The 21,825-nt window shown below is 41.6% G+C and overlaps 1 protein-coding gene and 1 long non-coding RNA gene across 2 annotated transcripts; one reads left to right on the top strand and one right to left on the bottom strand.

The window, feature by feature from the left end:
• Positions 1–660: 660 nt before the first annotated feature.
• LOC120423762 (uncharacterized) lies at positions 661–7,803 on the top strand. The gene is made up of 10 exons (XM_039587675.2): positions 661–867; positions 2,921–2,961; positions 3,136–3,444; positions 3,507–3,603; positions 3,671–3,774; positions 3,866–3,944; positions 4,019–4,109; positions 4,193–4,337; positions 4,411–4,523; positions 7,658–7,803. Exons 1-10 carry the CDS (start codon positions 661–663, stop codon positions 7,780–7,782), a joined length of 1,311 nt encoding a protein of 436 aa, XP_039443609.1. The 3' UTR covers positions 7,783–7,803.
• Positions 7,804–13,175: 5,372 nt separating this feature from the next.
• On the bottom strand, positions 13,176–13,553 carry LOC128093299 (uncharacterized). Its single transcript, XR_008212387.1, has 3 exons — positions 13,486–13,553; positions 13,336–13,425; positions 13,176–13,286 (listed from the first exon to the last, which is right to left on the bottom strand). It is a non-coding gene; the product is annotated as an uncharacterized LOC128093299 (long non-coding RNA).
• Positions 13,554–21,825: the final 8,272 nt, after the last annotated feature.

Here is a 21,825-nt window from a genome sequence, read left to right as displayed (position 1 = left end):
AAGATTTTTAGAGATTTTTATAGAATTTTACAGAATTTTAGAGAATTTTAGAGAATTTTAGAGAATTTTAGAGAATTTTAGAGAATTTTAGAGAATTTTAGGGAATTTTAGAGAATTTTAGGGAATTTTAGAGAATTTTAGAGAATTTTATAGAATTTAAGAGAATTTTAGAGAATTTTAGAGAATTTTTAAGAATTTTGAAGAATTTTACTGAATTTCAGAAGTTTTTGGAGAATTTTTGAAATGTTTAGAAATTTTGTTGAGATTTTTAGGTAAATTTAGAGATTTTTGGTTTTTTTTTTTTTGAGAATTTCAAAGAGTTTTGGAATATTTAACAGAATTTTGGAAAAACTTCTCAAATTTTAGATAATTGTAGAGAATTAAAAAAAATAGGGAATTTTTTTTTTTTTTGAATTTTGGACAATTATTTTATTTGAGTCGAGAGACAATAATATTGCAATTTATTTTTGTGTTATATTTCACAGGCTCGCGACTGCAGCGTGAGTTTGGCAAACGCCTTCACAGATCCGACTTCTGGTGAAGATTCTGAGGACTTGTTCAATCGGAGGACACTCTGCTCAAGTCGATCCTTGAGGTGTAGGAAGGAATTGGAATCGTGATCGTGACTTTGGCGCCTTTGTTGCCCTCGTGTGGCGCCACATGCTCCAGAGTCACTCGGGCTCCGCCATAAACCTACGCGAATCCGCTCAAGGGACGTGCCAGATCAACCACCCGTGCACGCTGCACCTGTCTCAGCACCTCCATCCGGATCGGCTAGCCGCCGACGTCACCGAGCACGAGAAGGACCTGAAGAATCGTCACCGAAGCATCGCCGTCGCGGTGACGGTTCCGGTCACAAAGACTTTAGCAAGTGCATGGCGTATTTTTTACCAAGCAAAAGCAAAACACAACTGATATAATCAATATTTCGTAGTAAGCAACTCACGTAATTTCTCTGATTCGGTTTTGTACTATGAATAAATAAATTCAAAAAATAAACCTCTTCTTCTTCTTCTTATTTCCACCAAAAAAATCGGGAATCAACGGTCAATTCAAAAAAGTAAATATTGTGGTGGCTGCGTGCTGCGTGCTTTTGGCGGGGTAGGCGTTACTGCGTTACGTTTGCGATATCGAAAATCATCGTTTGCGATATTGGAAGCAATGCTTCCTGCTGACGGGTGCAAACCAAGATTTGCGATTTTTAGAGTAAATCGGAAGCAAAGTTTGCGATTCCGCAAACCGGATTTTGTTCCGTGCAAGGATCTGCCGGAGCGAAAAAATTTGGTCCGTGGTGGCCCGAGCGCCAGTAAACCCCGCTTGGCCCACGAACCTCCGTGCGTACGGCGTCAGCAGACGGCAGAGGATCTGGGAGAGGATTTTATAGGCCGCGTTGATAAGCGTGATGCCGCGGTAGTTGTCGCAGTCCAGCTTATCGCCCTTTTTGTAGATGGGACACACGACACCATCCATCCATTCTTCTGGTAGTTTCTCCTCCCTCCAGATCTTAGAAATCACCAAGTGGATCACCCTCGCCAACTGCTCTCCTCCATATTTGAAGAGCTCACCGGGTAACCGATCTTTACCGGCGGCCCTGTTGTTCTTCAGTTGCCTGATCTCCTTCTTCACCGTCTCCAGATCAGGTGCCGGGAACTGTTGGTCAGCAGCGGGCGGTCCAAGTTGGGCTTCAAAGCCGTCTCCATGCGCTACATCGCCGTTGAGGTGCTCGTTGAAGAACTGCTGCCACCTGTTCAACACCTCGCCTTTGTCCATAAGAAGGTTTCCCTTGGCGTCCCGACAAGTGTTGGCTTGCGCCTTTGCGGGACCGGTTAACCTTCTCGTAGAACTTTCGCGTCTCGTTCTGCCGGAACAGCTGCTCCATTTCGGTGCGATCACGATCTTCCAGCTGGCGCTTCTTGAGCTTGAAGACCGTTCTCTGCTGTTTCAGCGCTTATTTGTATCTGGCCACGTTCTCATCAGTTGCAGCTCTCAGCTTCACCGCATAAGCTGCTTTCTTCTCGTCAAGTAGCCGCTGGCACTCCTCGTCGAACCAGCGCTGCTTTCCAACTCGGACCGTACTACCTAGCGCGGCTTCAGCGGCACTGCCGATGGCCGAGCTTATTCTGCTCCATCCATCGTTGACAGCTTGACAGCTCCAAAGTTACAGCTGTTTGAATATTTACATACCATTTTTGTATGGACAGCAGCCAAAATTGTATGGAGACTTGTATGGGTGAACCAATGACGCAAAATAACTTATTTGGTCATAGGGAAGGCCCCCACAAAGTTTAAGTCAGATAAAAAAATACAAAAAATAAAAATGGTCGAAATCGGCCGATTTCGTAGAGAGTTGCTCATTTTTGTACGACCCAATCTCACCCCCAAGACCCAATGCACCCCTGATGACGGTACTTACGTATTTACTTATTTACTTACTTACTTACTTACTTACTTACTTACTTACTTACTTATTTTTTAATAAACTGAAAACCTTACACATGGGGCGAATTGCGACAGCAGTTTTAACCAAGTTAGACAGCAGTATTTTGATTTTTCTTGTTGGTTTCGGATAGAACAGACTCAGACCAACAAAAAAAAATGTGTACATCCATTTCCAAATTTAAAACCTTTAAGTGCTCTTAACACTGCTGTCCCTATTCAGACTGTAGTCCCGATTCACCCCAGATGACGGTACATTGATTTACACCTAAACACCTTAGCTCGAGAAAAAGGAGGAATTTCCACATAAATTCCCCTTTTTCTCGACCTTGGATGTTTAGGTGTTGAAGGTGGTAAAGTGGTCAGTTTGGCTAACTGCATCATTTGACCTAAATGTCCAAATTATTATTCTCGACATTATTTGAACGAAGGTTCAGTTTTTTTTTCTGAGTTTCTTAATCTTTTAACAATCCGTTTGTTCCAGATCACTGGCGCATTGACTACATTCGTCGTTCTGATGATTCAGTACGATAACGGAGGATACCGAATATTGCAGATTGATTAAGATTGATGTTACACCACCAGCTAAATACGATTAATTTGAATAAAGGAAGCATATCAGCCTTTTTCTTTGTTATTTTTACTACAATTTATCTTAATTAATATAAAACAACAAATTCTAAAGCTTTTCACTTTCAGAAATAATTTATCTCTCCAAACCAACCAAACCCACATCAACGACCTGTTGGAACTGGCCGAAGCGCTAGTCTCCACGACCGCACCAGACTTCAGCACCCTGACTCGCTTCGCACACCAGCGCCACCTCCTGGATTCCGTGGATATCCTGCAGCTGATTGGTGCCGCCCATCCGGAGTACGACACGGATGTGAACAGTTTCGATCCCGAGTACAATGGACTGCCAATTAGACAAATTATAACGGAACGTGGCATCTGCTACGCACTCAACGCACCACTTGCCAGCACGCTGCAAGTCACCAATTTGACGGGGTATTGCTCCATATTAACATTTGAATAAGTTCAACCTTAAATCCGTGTTTCACTCCACACAGTTCGTCGGATAAAACGGTCAACCAAAGGTCCGCGACTTGCACTTACACCAAATACCAGTGCTACATGAAAATCGACACTTACGAGTCGACTATTTCGGTAAGAGTTTCAATTAAAAGTTGTCATTGTCATAATTTAAATGAAATAATTGTTTTTATCACCACAGTTTATCATCCATTCTCCAACCGAGCTTGTAACAAGTGATACTCCCTTCACGATGATGGGAACCTCCGACGAAGTTGTAGTATCGTACGAAGTCCAAGAAACTGTGTAAGTTGTTTCTTTTCTCTCATGCAAAAATAAAACATTTCGGGATTTTCGGAAGAAGTTGCTACATTTTTTTTCCACTATTCCTATTCAGCGCCAGTAAACGATTACGGGACCTCACAGTAAAGCAACGCAATTGTATCTTCAACGACGAGCGCCACCACGGCTTGGAGGCAAGTAAAATCAACCGTATAATGTGCCCAAATTCCTCTCTTAATTAGTCCTAAACTCTTCCACCCGCATCCAGTTTTACAGCTACAATCTGTGCGTCATGCGTTGCCGGGCGGCCAAAGCGCTGGAACTGTGCCATTGCAAGCCTCACTTTTATCCCTTCGTAGGTCAGTTCCACTCTCAGCAAACCCATTCACGCGTAAACTTAATCAACTGAGTACACTTTTTCACGCAAATTCCGCGCCACCAGATGGACCCACGTGCACCGTGGCCGGCCTGCTTTGCCTAGCGGAGCAACCTTCCGGGCGTTGGTACGACGAGAAGCTGTCCTGTCGGTGCCTGAAGCCGTGCACCGAAATTGTCTACATCCTGGTTGGGACGACCCAAAACCAGTGGTGAGTATGGTTCTTCAGGCTAGCAAAACGAACCGTTTGAATCGAAACACAAACATACTTCCATACTTCACAGGAGAGCCGAGGGTGGCATTCCGTTCAAACAGAGGACATCCGTGCGGTGGGAGATTCTGCAGCCCAAAACGCGACTGCTCCGGGATGTGCTGTTCAGCTTTGAAGATTTATTGGGTAAGTTGCGCGTCTTGAAGTTAAAGTGTTACGGCGGAAGGACGACCGACGCGGCCAATAAAACGCGGTTTAGTTAAACGATAGATAAAGCGCGTGTATTTCGTTTGGTAACTCTTCTTGAAGTGAGGCGAAGCGAAGCTTCCCTCCAAAGCAGCGTTTGACAGCTAGCGCGTGCACTGGCGGCGCAGTAAAGTGAGGGCACACGGGTTGCAAGGGGTTGCACACTCAATACGCCCGCTCAAACACAGCAATCCGGTACACCAGCACTGGTCAGAATCCTCCGTTTCTCACGGTCCAGTCGCTCCCGTAGCTCGTCCAGCAATTCCAGCGAATAGTCAACGTAGGACAGAGCACTTGAAGCAGAATGACCGTACTCCACCTCGTAGTCTTTGTGCCACGCTGGAGGATTTCGATTCCGGTCCGGTCTGGCGGCTGGAGCAGGAGCGCCGTCGATCGGCACAGGTGCTGGCTCGGTAGCAGGAACATCTTCGTCCGGCTCGGTGCAGCTCTCAAAGTCTTCGTCTTCTTCAACGACTTCGTCGTGTTCCACAACACTTTCTTCTTCATCTCGACGAATCAGAATCATTGGCACATCACTTTCTTCCGTTGACTGGATCACACCCTCGGCAACTTCCACTGCATCCGGATTCTCCACGAAGTCGACATCTCTTGCGACGCTCTCCTGCTTTGTTTCCGGATTCCACACCCGATATCTGTTGTTGGAATAGCCAATGAAGATCCCTTTCCAGGCCTTTGCGTCCAGCTTCTTGCGGCGCTCTTTGGGAACGTGCACGTACACCTTGGAGCCGAACACACGAAGGTTCGAAACGTTCGGCCGCCGTCCTTCCCACACTTCGAACGGTGTTTTGTTTCCTTCGTTGGCGTTCGTTGGACTGCGATTCGTTAAGTAGGCTGCAGCCTGAATAGCTTGGACCCAGAAACTCTTATCAATCGCAGCATCTTCCAGCATGGCACGTCCTTTCTCGACGACTGTGCGGTTCATTCTCTCACTGGTGCCGTTCTGTTCGGGGGTGTAAGGCACTGTACACTCCATCCGGATCCCCTTGCGGTCGCAGAAATCCTCGAAGGCCTTGTTCTTGTACTCGCCTCCGTTATCGCACCGCAGCCGGGAGATCTGCACTCCGAACTTCGCCGTTACGTACGCTTCGTACTTCATGAACCGTTCGAGCACCTCATCTTTCGTCACCATCGGGAACACCATCAAGAAATGACTCCAATCATCTATGAATGTGACGAAGTACCGTTCACCGTTAACACCTTCCGGTGAGATAGGTCCGCAAACATCCGAGTGAACAATTTCAAGCACTCGCGACGACCTCTTGCCATCGCGCACGGAGAAGGGCTTTCGTGTTTGTTTCCCGACGACACACGGTTCACACACGACGACGCTGTTATCACCGGACTGCGGCTTCAAACCGTCGACAAATCCTTTCGCAATCAGCTGGTTTAGCTGATTCATGTTCAGGTGCCCGAACCTGCGGTGCCACAACTGTAGGCTCTTCGTAATGCGTCCACAGGCCAACAACGACTCACTTTCAACACTTTCGATTCTGTACAGATCGAGCTCGTAAAACAGACCACGACGCGCACCATTGGCAACCAGTTCGGAGTTGCTGAAGATCTTCACACTTCCTTTGTCAAACACCACTTTCATGCCTTTCTTCTCCACTTGCAGCACTGAAAACAGGTTCATCCGCAGCTCCGGAACATACAGCACGTTCGACACCGAACAGCGCCGACGCTCACCACCGACGATGGTGTGCAGCCGCACCGTCCCCGAGTAGTGCGCCACGATGGACTCTCCATCTTTGGCCACGGCAATCTCCACCGGCTTGGCCAGCAGCGTCAACTCATCGAAAAGGGTCTCGTCATTCACGAGGTGATCCGAGCAACCGGAGTCCACAATCCATCGCACCTTCGACTTCTCCGGTGGGTATCCTGCACCCTTCTCAGCGGCAAAACAAATCTCGCCACTACTGCTTTCAGCAGCGTTCGCCTTCGATGTTCTCCCGGTCGCTGGCCTCGGCTCCTTCTGTTCCTGCATCTTCTTCGGGCAATCAGCGGCCTTGTGCCCCTCTTGTTGACACCCGAAGCACTTCAGCTTCTTCTTCGGTCGCGACTCTTTGTCACCAGCAAAAGCCGCCGACTCAGTTTTCGGGGTGACCAACTCGACACCTATCGCCGATCGCTTGACTTCTTCATCGAGAAGACGACACTTCACCGTCTGCATGGTCAGTTTCTTCTCCTCCATCGACTCCAACGTCGTGACCACTGTCGCGTACGCCGATCCCATGTTGAGAAGCAGGTTGCAGACGACGTCTATCTCGGAAATTACCGCTCCCGTTCCGCGGAGCTGTCGCACCAGTCGATCGTGCTCGAGGAAGAAGTCCTTCAGCGGCCCGGAAACATAGCGGTGGGCCATCAGTTTCCGCTGCGCGGCCATCCGACCGGCGATGCTTTTGCGCTCGAAGATCCCGACCAAGGCGTCCAGAATTTCCTTCGGCGTCTTCAGATCCTGCACATGCTCCAGCTGGGAGTTGTGGATTCTCGACACCATCAGCATCTTGCACCTCCGATCCTGCTTCAGCCGCTTCGCCAGCAACGCCTTTTTCGCCGCCTTCTGCTGCTCGGAATCGCCCGCTGTTTCCGTCAGCGCCGGATCGTCCACCGCCTCCACTTCCACACAATGCAGAAGTTCAGCGTCCTCCAGCATCACCAGGAGCCGGTACTTCCAGGCGGGAAACTCGGTCCCGTCGAACAGCGGCATAAAGAACCGCTCGCCCTTGTCCTCTTCCGCCATAATTTAACTTTCACTCACTCGCTGCGCGTTGCAGGGCCCATAACCTAAAGTGTTACGGCGGAAGGACGACCGACGCGGCCAATAAAACGCGGTTTAGTTAAACGATAGATAAAGCGCGTGTATTTCGTTTGGTAACTCTTCTTGAAGTGAGGCGAAGCGAAGCTTCCCTCCAAAGCAGCGTTTGACAGCTAGCGCGTGCACTGGCGGCGCAGTAAAGTGAGGGCACACGGGTTGCAAGGGGTTGCACACTCAATAGAAGTCTTGCGGCGGTTGAGGAACCACATTCAATCGGGATTCTGTGTTTTCTTTTCAGTTTCGTTTGGTGGAGGCTTTGCACTTTTTATTGGAAAGAACGTATTTACGCTGGCAGAACTGTTCGATTTTATGCTACATGAAGTTATGGACAAAATACACCGATGGTTTCAAACAAGGGCATAAACAACTTCTTTTTAGCATGCGAAAAAAGTTAGTATTGTGTGATAGGACAAATAAACCCATTCCCAACCTACCAAGCAGTCTGGTCTAAATTATGCTGAATTATCTGGAGTGTTACTTGAAATTTACTAAAACTAAGTACACCAACGAGTAGAGCAGCTGTTTGTGAACATTTCTGTTTAATTTGACTTTTACTAAAAGTTATTCGTATTCCTTTTACAAGCATCTTACAAAAATATTTCCCAAGTGTATTCTGGTCTGACTCATTTTTCTTTCAGCGCTCTTTTGTGTCTGCCTAGAGCTGCCATTTGTGACGATATTTTAAGCGAACACACACGAAAAGCAGCATTTTCGGAAAGTTTCCTGACATCATTGGAACCGGTTGTTGCGTTTGAAACGGAATTTGTATACGATTCTAATTAGATTCCGTTTCAGAATTCAGATTGATTTGACTGGGCTCTTACACGCGCTGCTGGTGGTGTTGGTAGCCAGCAATTGTTCTTTATTTGCCTACGCTTCTCCCTCGGGTTTCGTCAGCCTTTGATTAGAATAGGTAAACGTTGAGTTACTCAGGACGTTTGTTTTTTTTTTTTTGTATAGCGCATGGTAATTAATTACACGTTTCGGCATTATTTTTCGAATGAGTGGCTAAACCATGTTCAAAAACATGTTGCCAGCAGTTGGAAGCAATTTCATATCTTAAAAATAGAAATGTTGATCAAAAGTGCATTAAATTTGATCTTGTTGGCCAGTAAATGGCATAAATTTGAATTCTTACTCGAGGCGGAGCTGATGCTGGTATGTTTATAGCCTAATCGAGCAGCAAACTCTCCATATGCTGAAGGTTTGATTGGAATAGGTATATTTCCCCTAATTCTCAAAACATATTGCAATAAATTCCAACTGTCTCATTCAGAATTGAAATCTACCTCATCCATCCCTGCTTTGAACTATAACCTAACCATATTTTTTTCAAAAATATTGAAAATGTACTCTAAAAATTTACAAAATCATATCCAAAATGTTTAAAGGGAAAGTTGATCATACTACTGTTTTTATAATTCTAGTACAGTCATCCCACAAATTTGGAACACTTTTGTGATAATTTGTCAATAACATGCCAAATGCATCTTTTCTGTCGACCCTACTATTTTTAGGACCTTTTTGGACATTCTCTTGTTATTTTACTTAATGGTAAAATAGTACTTTTTAGTACTTTTTAGAACAAAAAACTGCATCTCAAGACTATTTCATTTAGAGCACCAAAACACTGCCTTCAAATTGCTTCCGATTTTTTTTCAAGATTTCGGGAGGCAAAAAACTGCGTCAGAAATGGGTGCAGTTTTGCGAAGTCAGTTTCGAACAAAATGTAAGCAAGAACTCCCGGAAGTCCAGTGCACATTTTAAGACAAAGTAAACCGTTTGGAAAAATAACATTTGGACTAGAAAAAGGGAATCGCGCCTACCATTCGAGCGGAATAAACTGATGAAGACGATCTCCGGATAGGCGCTGAAAAGGGAATTAGCCTGGGTTCATTGAAGGAAAAATGGCTCGACGACGGTTTTTCTGGTAATGTTAGAGCAATTCCAGCCCAAACAGGAATTTTTTTAGGTACTTTTCTCTCGACCCTCTCCGATTTCAATGAAACTTTGTAGACATGTTATCCTAGGCATATATAAGCCATTTTTGTGTATATGGAGCCAGTAACACTCGATAATGACATTTTAGAAGGGCGTACGTGTTTTCAATATTTTTGTATTTCGTAATTTAAATATTGCTGTATCTTGAAGCCGTTGCATCGTATCAAAAAGTGCTCAAAGACTAACTTGTAGGAAATTTGACGGGCTTTCCGAAAAAAAACACTGAAAAAAAAAAACACTCCACTTTTATGAGATTTTTTGATTTTTATGTTTGAAAGACAAATTTGAAGGTGAGCCCACGATTTTTTTTCGTTCAAAATTTTTGTGAAAATAGCCTAAGATGTTACAAAAAGACTCACTAAAAATGCAGGATGGAGCAACTCACCTAAAAAATACAAAAATCATTTACTGAAACTGTTTTTTTGAAAAGTGCTCTAAACGTCAAAATTTTCAAAAGCCGAATACGGGAATCGATTTTCCAGACAATTTTACATAAAAGTGTCCATATTGACCATTGTCCTAAGTCCAATTCTTGTGAAGTTACAGCGGTTTTAAAAATAAAAATGTTGAAAAAATAGGTTTTTTGATGGTTTTTGACAATTTCTATATGACGGACTTGATTTTTCAGTTTTGAAAATATTTTTACCAAAAAGCTCGTTCAATTTCCCATAAGTTTGTCTTTGACCACATTTCAATTGGATGTTAGGCTTACAGATATAAGCCTATTACATTGCCCATAATTCAAACATAACATTTTTTCAGTGTAGTAAAGTAACCTGGATAATAAATTGGCTTTCATCTGTAAGCCCATACATCCAATTGTAATGTGGTCAAAGACAAACTTATGGGAAATTGGACGAGCTTTTTGGTAAAAATATTTTCAAAACTGAAAAATCAAGTCCGTCATATAGAAATTGTCAAAAACCATCAAAAAACCTATTTTTTCAACATTTTTATTTTTAAAATCGCTGTAACTTCACAAGGATTGGACTTAGGACAATGGTCAATATGGACACTTTTATGTAAAATTGTCTGGAAAATCGATTCCCGTATTCGGCTTTTGAAAATTTTGACGTTTAGAGCACTTTTCAAAAAAACAGTTTCAGTAAATGATTTTTGTATTTTTTTAGGTGAGTTGCTCCATTCTGCATTTTTCGTGAGTCTTTTTGTAACATCTTAGGCTATTTTCACAAAAACTTTGAGCGAAAAAAAATCGTGGGCTCACCTTAAAATTTAACTTTTAAACTTAAAAATCAAAAAATCTCATAAAAGTGGAGTGTATTTTTCTTTCAGTGTATTTTTTTCGGAAAGCCCGTCAAATTTCCTACAAGTTAGTCTTTGAGCACTTTTTGATACGATGTAACGGCTTCAAGATACAGCAATATTTAAATTACGAAAAACAAAAATATTGAAAACACGTACGCCCTTCTAAAATGTCATTATCGAGTGTTACTGGCTCCATATACACAAAAATGGCTTATATATGCCTAGGATAACATGTCTACAAAATTTCATTGAAATCGGAGAGGGTCGGGTACAACCGATTCCCTATTTGACATGGAATTGCTCGTTACTGATAATAGAGTTATCTACGTGCGCATGTATTGCGTGTACGTACACGAAAAAGATTGAGGTTAAATTTTGTACCGACCAGCAAAACAAATGGTGTGCTAGTGTGCGTGAGTTCGGACTTAGATAACTCTGTTACAAGAATAATCACAAAATGTTCGTAAGTTAACAAATATAATGAAAATATTAAAAGAAAAGAAAATTAACAAGCCAAATTTTGTTTTTACAATAATTTCCCTACTGATCGATAACAATACTTTCTGCTTTTGGCGAACAGTAAAATGGTTCCACTTTGACAGTTCAAAACGTTTCCGCTTTTGAGCCTCTCTATTCACCCCCCAGGGTTTGGTCTGCAGGGTGCGTTACTTTCATCCAAATATTCTCAAAAGTGAGATTCTTAATGAAAATTTAATGCTCTACAACTTTGTACAACATACCAAAGCTGTAAAACTCGATCCTATAAAGCAATTTAAAAAAGTAATTTTTGTATGAAAAACGTTACTTAATCCACCGTAAGGTGGTTGATGCCCTTCTCATAATATTATAGTTTTTTTGGTAAAATAAAAATGTCTACCTACAAATATTCTCTAAATAAAACTTCATATACTCATTACTCGATAGGGTTGTCAGATATTTAATTTTTTTTGACTCGTTGAATCTGTATTAAGATTACGCATCCAACGATAGCTCGCGTGATTAATCCGGACATCGTATCCATCGAAATATATGAGTTCCAGCTACAAAAGAGTGTATAAACAACACTTAAGTGATCATAACTTTTGATAGGGTTATCAGATATTCGATGATTTAGGCTCATTTGAACGATCTTTCCGGATCTGAGATCCGGCCTCTAAAAAGTGTGTAAATTACACTTAAGTGCAAATAAATTTTGATAAGGTTGTCAGATTTAAATCTTTTGAACCCTTTGGAAAGGTCTTTTGAATACCTTTCTAAAAATGTATAACATGGTGTGTTCGGGAGTAAGGTCTCCCAGAGCTACATCCCTGGATGGTTTGAACTTTGGTCATTTGCGTTTTTACCATTCCTCTTTGGCCGCAATACCACTGCACTGATTTGAGGAACAATTACAGAGCCAAGATGTGCTGGTCAGCAGTTTTGGTCATCTAGTTTGGATATGGTCGATGGTCAGTGGTTGGTAGTGTGCACAAGAGATAAGCCGATAAGAGAGAACGATCTCTCTCTCCGATCGGTTGGGGTTCATCCCGACTGGAAGGGAATTGGACCAAGTAGGGAGTAATTATAGAAGGCAATTTAAGTAGTCCTAGAACCTAGGGACGGTACGGGTCGGACACCCGTCCGTCGTGACGCGTTGTATATATTTGTACATATTTGACGACAATAAATGTTATTCGTATAACTGTGGTTTAATCGGAACGCGAATGTGGTGTTTTATTTGTAATCCGGATGGTGCTCTTGGATCACCTGGGCGTTGGAGTACTTGCGCTGGAGTCGCAGTACGATCTGCTGGTGTACGGGTAATCCCCCCCCCCCCCTGGCGTCGTGGTTTCTTATCGTGTTGGGACTTGGCTCCGAACTTCATCATCCACTTGAGCTATCGAAGAAACTCCGGGAAGGACCAAACCCCAACATGGTGGGTTTTTTTTACAAAAACCATTCTTTTTACAATCGTTTTTTCAGCATAACTTTTGAAGTACTTTTCTAAACTTCATAATATTAACTAGGGTCTTACGGGACCCCAAGACGGATCGAATGAGAGGAGATAATCGTGTGCATATTTTTCGGTGCACGGACTCACATCCAGACACACGAACAGACATTTGTTCAGAATTTGATTCTGAGTCGATAGGTATACGTGAAAGTGGGTCTACGAGGTCGAATTAGGAAGTTCATTTTTCGAGTGATTTTATAGCCTTTCCTCAGTAAGGGAGGAAGGCAAAACATTTTTTTCACCAACTTTAGACTCGGGTATCAATGGGTTAATCTCATCCAATTTCGCTCGAAATTTTCACAGATGCTTGAAATAACCCAAAAATTCGTTTTCCGCTTGTGGAGCAGGAGGTCATTTTTTCTGGGCACCCTACTGTATCATATATTATCCTATTACTACTCTACACGAAGCATTTGTGCTTTAAATTATAGATAATTAATTTACAGTTTCTTTTGAAGCGCGTAATGATTGCTTCTGTAATTCTCTTTATTTTGCATAAACTCGAAAGTTCAAGCTGCTTTATCATGCTCATATTTTTGGTTTAATACTGTGTTGATTGATCGAACTGAATCAAAATCACCAAATATGTTGTGAGAGCTCCAAGCATCTGGAAAAAAATGTGTTTAAATATCAAACAGCACTTACTATCAAATTACCTCTGCCATTAGATTCAAGTTTAGATACGTTAGCCCACATACGAGAAATGACCCTTTTTGGTGGAGTATCAGCCGAGAGAAAACAGTCAACTAAAATAATAAATATATATGTACTACATGACTGGTGTTTAGTAATCGGCTTGCAGTTACTTCTATCATGTACTGTTCATCTTCCATGGAGGGGAAATTCTGCAGCAGCAACCCCGTAAAGTCTCGCTACAAAAAATAAACAGTTTAATGCGCTAAGAAAATGCATCAGATTCGCTTCTCCTAACCTCATTTTCCACCAAATGGTTAGGATAAAGTATCAAAACAATCCGACCAATGTACAGTCCACCCCACAGCACGCCCAAAACTGCATGAATGCCCCACTCGCGGAACAGTTCGGTATTTTTGGTAAACTGGTACACCTCGAGACAGGTGATGCTCGTCCCGACGAGGACCGAAATAGCTGACATAACAATCAACATTCCGTAAAGCTCGTTAACTCTGAACGCCAGCAGATGCAGTTGGTGGTGCTGTTGCTTGAGCGCGTTCAACGAGTTGCTGCAGCTCGTCAGGTCCGACTTGAAGACTTCGGCCATCGCGACCAGGGCACCGTTGATGGCCTTGTAATGCAGGTAAATGAACATTAACACGTACGCATACTGCATCAGGGAGAACACTTGAACGACGTTCGGAACAAACTGAGCCGCCAAAGTGGTTGATAATTTCGTCAGCTCTCCAGTGTGAATAAATTCAAACGTTCCCAGCAGAACTAGATGAACCACAGCAATTAGCAGTAGCTTGCTGAACATGTTACGTAGCCGAGCGGAATCCTTCTCGACGCTTGATTGATCCGCCGAAAGCTTCTCCATCGTGGTTACTATTTCATCATATCCACCTCGTTGCCGCTGACAAACAACGAAAATCATCAAACTGTTTGCCAATCCCAAGTACAAATCCACATTGTACAGGATGTACGTGAAGAACGGCATGTTGGACTGCTGCAAACGCCACTGCTTCTTGTACGAAACGGCTACGAATCCGGCGAACAGTAACATTGCGCCCCAAAGCAACTGCATCGTACCAATGGCAAATATTTTCACTCTTCCATAATTCGAATCCGGATCGAGAGCCTTGATGTGAAATGGGGCAGCACTTGCGAGCTGGGAAATGGTGAGCAACGGACGAAGCGATCTTTTTAGGACAGTCCTGCCATGCTCCTTGTTGGAGCTGGGAGCCACCTTCACGATTGGGAAATCACTCATTTGTGGTGCCTGTGGGTATGTTTTATTACTGAATTTCTTTATATCACTAACATTTCTCACCATGGTAGTTTTCAGTTGCTACTGTAAATTCCTCTGACCGTTTGATTGTTCCCTGACTCGGGATAGTGGCTATAGCAGCCAGCAGTTTTCATGATCTAAGTTGATGATAAGAATGCAAACATGAACATTAGCAATTACTGTGAGCATAATAATACCCATGGCCATCGCATGGCTTTGAATTGTGATGTTCAACCGCAAATAAATAATCTATTTTTTAATTTAAGGGATCAAATAAGTTATAATTTTACCATTGCACAGTGGTCCAGATCGCAAAATTAAGTGGAAAATGGATTTTCCGAAAAATGGTTAAGTTTTGGAGCTTTGGTGTCTTCAGAAGAGTTGTTGCATATGGAAAGGGGCAACTTTTGGTTTGGTTGAAAATCAGGGTGGTTCACGATTAGGGTGATTTTGGAAATCTAACTTTACAGGAATATTTTTGGGAATTTTTTCGTCTTCTAGAAAGTTGACGGGCTTGCCAATCCAAGCAACTTTGTCGAAGACACCAAAATTTTATCTCGTAATCTACGCCTTCTACGACAAAATATATAGAAAGCATCTGAGCAAACCTTCAAAAATCAGTTTTTTTAACGTGGCAATTCAGGGTTAAGTTTTAGAGAAAAGTGGTATTCGGAGCACTTTTAGAGCTTTAAAAAACAAACATATTGATTATCTGACAAGTCAATTTGGACTTAAGGGTCAAAAGTTACAGCGATTTTATGGTAAAAAAGATGCAAATTTAAAACTTAAATATCTCGAAAAGACGCAAGCCAAATTTTAAGCACTAGGCTGCATTTGAAACAAGAGATCCAGCACTACAAACGCTGAAAAAATCTCAGGGGTGTTTTTCTTTAAACTCAAGATATCTTCATTTGAAAAAGTCTAATTTTCAAGGGAAAACCTTATGGGACCACCCTAACGAATTTCGAAAATTGTCCAAATATATGTTTTTCCATGTAATTTTGCCCGCTGAATCTGAATCTGCCCTCAGAATTGACCCAAAGTGTCGAAAAATCGATTTTTGGTCATATTTTGGGTTTCCATGTAAAAATATCATTGCCAAAATTATTATTTTTTTTTTTTTTTTGAGAAATTAGCTTATAAAGTTCTGACTTTATTATCCGATGGCCTTGGTAAAATTTCATTTTGATTCTTCGGATAATCGAATCACGATTTTTTGGTATTGTCTTATTTTTGATTGTAAGCATGAGCATGAGTAAGGCTACCAACTCTTTCTGAGCAAAAATCCGTATACTTTACCGACATGACACCATGGTATAACAAAAAATGTCAAGGAATTGGGTACTAAAATGAAGCTTAGATTGCTGATATTATTGTTTACAGCGATAAAGCTTATTTTTCTGAGTACAATGACCCTTTGTACGACCACAAAGAGTTTGAAATGGATCTTTAAATCAATTTTGAAAAATTAACCTCGCGGTCCTTCTTGACAGAAAAGCTCCTACTTGACAGCTCGTTCCAAGGGAACCATAGTTGATCCATCGAAAAAATGTTGTCTTGTCAAAAAAAATTTTTGCATTAAAATGAAAAAAAGTGATTAGAAATGGTTTTGAATCCTGTTTTTTACCGTTCTACATAAAAATTTACATAAGGCTTTAGGACCCAATTATTTAGATAATTTTGGAATTTGGGAATTAGACATATTTTTGTTAAACGTTTAAAAGTTTACGAAATATCAAGTTTTTTTCTAGAGTTTTTATTGGAAAGGTCCTATAAATACAAGCATATCACAAGGTTTTCACAAGCTTTAGAAAGCCTTTTGATCTTTTATTTGATAAATATGTTTAGTAAGGAATTTGAAAAGAACAATTATTGACAATCAAGTTTGAACTGAGGAAAACCCCAAACTGACAGTTAAATAAAAATATCTAATTAGCAAAAGCTTTGACCCAATCAAAAAAGCAATGGATTTTTTAAAAAGTTGTTAAAATTCCGTATAAATCCGTACTATGCGAAAAATTCCGTACAAAAATTCCGGCCTGTTTAAAATCCGCGGAGAGGGTCGAAAATCCGTACGGTAAGGAAAAAATCCGTACAGTTGGTAGCCTTAAGCATGAGCATGAGCATGGTTGACTGCCAATGAGCTGCTACTCCGTTATTGACGGATCAGCTGAAGTTACACAATGAACCAACAGATGAGTAGTGGGAGCTAATCATCCTCACTGTATAACCCCTGAAGATCTCTGCTTTAAGTCAATACCGGCGCCCCCCAAGGAGATGCAGTTCAACAAAGGTAGGAATGTTAGTCCGATAGTTGAAGTTGCAGACTCATCAGACACAGAGTTTGTCGCTCTATATCTGTTGACACCGCATGAGACCGTTGAATCCACAGCATCTCCTTCAAGCATCACGGGAAGTGGGGGAATTGTGTTAATAGGGGAAGGAAAGGGAAGGTCAGGATTCATCTTGGTAGATGATATGACCAGAAAATGAAACATGATCCTTGCCTTCCGAGCTACGACGCTATGAGAAGGACTTATTCAATCGCGTATTTTTTGAAACTTCATACCGACGGCGTGCCATCCGAGCAACGAAGCTATGGGAAGGGCTTTTGAAACGAAGAGTTATTATGATTAACGTTTTAATCCATGACGTGCATTTCATAATATAATATCCCAAAAGTATGAAATAGCTCTGCTACACCGCGCACGACACAGCGCCAAAATTCACACAACGACACGAATTCCCGAATTTCCACTACTATCTCGCGGGTTCTCGCGCGTCGATTCACGAACCGATCTCCCCCACGAACACCAAGCGACTGAAGGCCAAATTTCCATGGCCACACCGCAAACACTTTTTTGAAGAAATTCCAGAAACTTCCATCACTCTCTCGCGGGTTCTCGCGCGTCGGTTTACGAACCGATCTCCCCCACGAACACCAAACGACTCAGTATTGTCTTATTTTTGATTGTCGAGCTTAAGTAAGACCCTAAGCTACTCTAAAGTGATTTACTGCCCCTAATTCCTAATTGCATAAATGTCCCATATGCTTTCTTTTTATCGTTTTTGAGTTATTGAAGCAGTTTGGTTCGAAATCATGTGCGCTTTCAAGAGTCTACAATATCCAGTACATACATTGTTCTAGAAGTCAGGATTAAATCCAGTTTTTTTTTTTTTTTGCGAAAACTTAACACGTAGCCTTATGTAAAATGCAGTGATACCTTATTCACAGAATTCCACGCAAAAAGTTTTAGTATTTTGAAAAAAAAAACTACGAAGCATCTTTTCCATTTTTATGATTTATGTTTTTAGTTCAATTCACGTCGTACTCGAATTAATGTTCGGTTAAGAGATTTTTAAGAAATATACAAATACGTGAATATTGCTGAAATTAATAAATAAGTTTATTTTCCCTGCGATTCAGTCTTTCCACAACCGGCTGTCTAAGAATAAATCGATATTAATTCAACACCATAATTTTCGCTTAATATTTACTCGATACAGCCGGCTGTATGAGTTTAAAATCTACATAATATGAAATCGTAAATACCTAAATCTTTATTTTTCCCAGTACAGCGGGCTGACTGAGTAGTATAATAAAACGGTAGTGATAGAGCTGCATCCCGAAATCATGAACTTTACAACTACTATCGAAATGGCAATTTTCATGTCCAGTCTCAAAAACCATGTTGCCAAAGTCGTATGGTTCGATTAATATCCCCGGTAGAAACTTCCCTCAGGGCCATGGAAACTCCAGGTGTGGCCAATCCTGTCAAAATGGCCATTTTCATTACCAATATCAAAAACCATGAATTTTGATACCCATATTGCCCCAAGTCGAATGGTTCGATAAATATCCCCCCGGTAGAACCTTCCCTCAGGGCCATGGCCACTCCGGGTGTGGCCAATCCTGTCAAAATGATCATTTTTATCACCAGTATAAAAAACCAAGAATTTTGATACCCATATTGCCCCAAGTCGAATGGTTCGATAAATGTCCCCGATAGAACCTTCCTTCAGGACAATGGCCACTCCGGGTGTGGCCAATCCTGTCAAATTGGCCATTTTCATTACCAGTATCAAAAACCATGAATTTTGATAGCCATATTGCCCAAGCCGAATGGTTCGATAAATGTCCCCCTGGTAGAACCTTCCCTCAGGGCCATGGCCACTCCGGGTGTGGCCAATATCCTACCAGTTTGATCCCAACCCCATTGCCTTAAATCATTCTGGTTTTCGAGTGACCGTTCTAACAATCTTCTTTAGAGCAGAATTCCTCCCAAGTTGGTGCACAGCCTGTTTCTTTCAATGTGTGTATGTGTGTGTGAGCAATAAAATTACCACCGTCGATCCGTCTCTGACGGATTTTCAGTCAAAACTAAAATTGTTCAGAGGATATCTGTTAGCTTATATGGTTCGCATGAAATGTGGCAACATGGTGCAAATTTTGCCTCGTCTACTGCTTTCTTGGAACTGTCACGCGAGAATGTTGCACCATTGCACAGTGGTCCAGATCGCAAAATTAAGTGGAAAATGGATTTTCCGAAAAATGGTTAAGTTTTGGAGCTTTGGTGTCTTCAGAAGAGTTGTTGCATATGGAAAGGGGCAACTTTTGGTTTGGTTGAAAATTAGGGTGGTTCACGATTAGGGTGATTTTGGAAATCTAACTTTACAGGAATATTTTTGGGAATTTTTTCGTCTTCTAGAAAGTTGACGGGCTTGCCAATCCAAGCAACTTTGTCGAAGACACCAAAATTTTATCTCGTAATCTACGCCTTCTACGACCAAATTTATAGAAAGCATCTGAGCAAACCTTCAAAAATCAGTTTTTTTAACGTGGCAATTCAGGGTTAAGTTTTAGAGAAAAGTGGTATTCGGGGCACTTTTAGAGCTCTAAAAAACAAACATTTTTATTATCTGACAAGTCAATTTGGACTTAAGGGTTAAAAGTTACAGTGATTTTAAGGTAAAAAAGATGCAAATTAAAAACTTAAATATCTCGAAAAGGCGCAAGCCAAATTTTAAGCACTAGGTTGCATTTTAAAGAAGAGATCCAGCACTACAAACGCTGAAAAAATCTCAGGGGTGTTTTTCTTTAAACTCGAGATATCTTCATTTCAAAAAGTCTAATTTTCAAGGGAAAACCTTATGGGACCACCCTAACGAATTTTGAAAATTGTCCAAATATATGTTTTTCCATGTAATTTTGCTCGCTGAATCTGAATCTGCCCTCAGAATTGACCCAAAGTGTCGAAAAATCGATTTTTGCTCATATTTTGGGTTTAAATGATAATTTTACATGGAAACCCAAAATATGAGCAAAAATCGATTTTTCGACACTTTGGGTCAATTCTGAGGGCAGATTCAGATTCAGCGAGCAAAATTACATGGAAAAACATATATTTGGACAATTTTCAAAATTCGTTAGGGTGGTCCCATAAGGTTTTCCCTTGAAAATTAGACTTTTTGAAATGAAGATATCTCGATTTTAAAGAAAAACACCCCTGAGATTTTTTCAGCGTTTGTAGTGCTGGATCTCTTCTTTCAAATGCAACCTAGTGCTTAAAATTTGGCTTGCGCCTTTTCGAGATATTTAAGTTTTTAATTTGCATCTTTTTTACCTTAAAATCACTGTAACTTTTGACCCTTAAGTCCAAATTGACTTGTGAGATAATAAAAATGTTTGTTTTTTAGAGCTCTAAAAGTGCCCCGAATACCACATTTCTCTAAAACTTAACCCTGAATTGCCACGTTAAAAAAACTGATTTTTGAAGGTTTGCTCAGATGCTTTCTATAAATTTGGTCGTAGAAGGCGTAGATTACGAGATAAAATTTTGGTGTCTTCGACAAAGTTGCTTGGATTGGCAAGCCCGTCAACTTTCTAGAAGACGAAAAAATTCCCAAAAATATTCCTGTAAAGTTAGATTTCCAAAATAACCCTAATCGTGAACCACCCTAATTTTCAACCAAACCAAAAGTTGCCCCTTTCCATATGCAACAACTCTTCTGAAGACACCAAAGCTCCAAAACTTAACCATTTTTCGGAAAATCCATTTTCCACTTAATTTTGCGATCTGGACCACTGTGCATTGTTGTCACATTTTATTCGTTGCAGACCCCTTCCGCAGTACCAAGCAAGCAACATTTTCGTAACGCGCGACATTTTTCGTTTTTCTGGATTGACACCTCACCAGAATAGAGCCCTTAGGGCAAAGTTCTTTGTCAAAACTCCAGAAATGCAGTTTACGTGACGTTTTTGAACTCCCGACTAACAAAGACTCGGATTGTTCTGCTTCGGATGGCCTCCTTCGAAAATTCCCCGGCTTTTGTCCTGCGTGAGGCGCCCTCGAATAACCGGCATTGGTGATGAAAACAAATCCTTTTCCTCGAATCTGACGCTAAATCGAACAGATGAACGGATTTTAGGTTAGGAATTCAGGCTTTCAGCGTGACGTGACGAGCGCGCACACGCACACTCTTTCTCAATGAGACACAAGTGCAAAAATTTAAACAGATCACGGGAGCTTCTAACCTAAAACCGAGTAGGCTTTATTGTCATCCGATGAAAACCGATGAATAATCGATTGTCGAAAGTTTTTTTTTTTTCCTAGTATTTTGGAGAATCGAGTTTAGACTGTATCATTGTTTCGACTTCATAACTTTGTGATCATAAATCCGGGTTGCGTTAAATTCGTTTCTTTTGATACCATGTATTAACGTTTCTGTCATAGACTGCACGATCCGATCTAGGCACACGATCGCATCATCTCAGAGGAAAGATCGTCTTTGGCCGTTCCTTTCGCAGGTATCCCGGCCCAGTTAGCAACGACTCTACATTCCGCCCTGGGCATCAACCTCTGTAGGTCGGAAGGAGGATCAAGGACTACACACTTGCGACGTCCAAAGTAGCAAAGTTATATGCGTAAATTTAATTTTGAAACAATATTTTTATGTGTTCAACGTGTTTATATTGACATTACATTCCGGAACCGAGCTAGCGCGTTCTGATCTCTCGGCGGCCGACAGCATCGTTTAATCCTCAGGAAGATTGTCACAGGCCGTCCCGTTTGCTGCCTCAGTTGTAGTTTCGTTCCGGCCACGGTGGCGACATCCAGCTGCTGCGGTAAGCTACTGTTTTGTGATTTCGTCGATCATGCGACTGAGAGCTATCTTCAATAGGGTATTTGAAACCTGAAAGAGTGGAACTAGGCAGTCGCTT

Source organism: Culex pipiens, chromosome 3, assembly GCF_016801865.2.
Source record: "Culex pipiens pallens isolate TS chromosome 3, TS_CPP_V2, whole genome shotgun sequence".
Taxonomy (NCBI): domain Eukaryota; kingdom Metazoa; phylum Arthropoda; class Insecta; order Diptera; family Culicidae; genus Culex; species Culex pipiens.
This window is presented reverse-complemented; position numbering and strand designations above follow the sequence as displayed.

Coding starts and splice junctions, on each gene's coding strand:
- LOC120423762 (XM_039587675.2), top strand. CDS start 661: ATGCTCCAGAGTCACTCGGGCTCCGCCATAAACCTACGCGAATCCGCT. Junction 3,604..3,670: donor CTTACGAGTCGACTATTTCG/GTAAGAGTTTCA, acceptor TTATCACCACAG/TTTATCATCCATTCTCCAAC. Junction 4,524..7,657: donor CAGCTTTGAAGATTTATTGG/GTAAGTTGCGCG, acceptor TTTTCTTTTCAG/TTTCGTTTGGTGGAGGCTTT.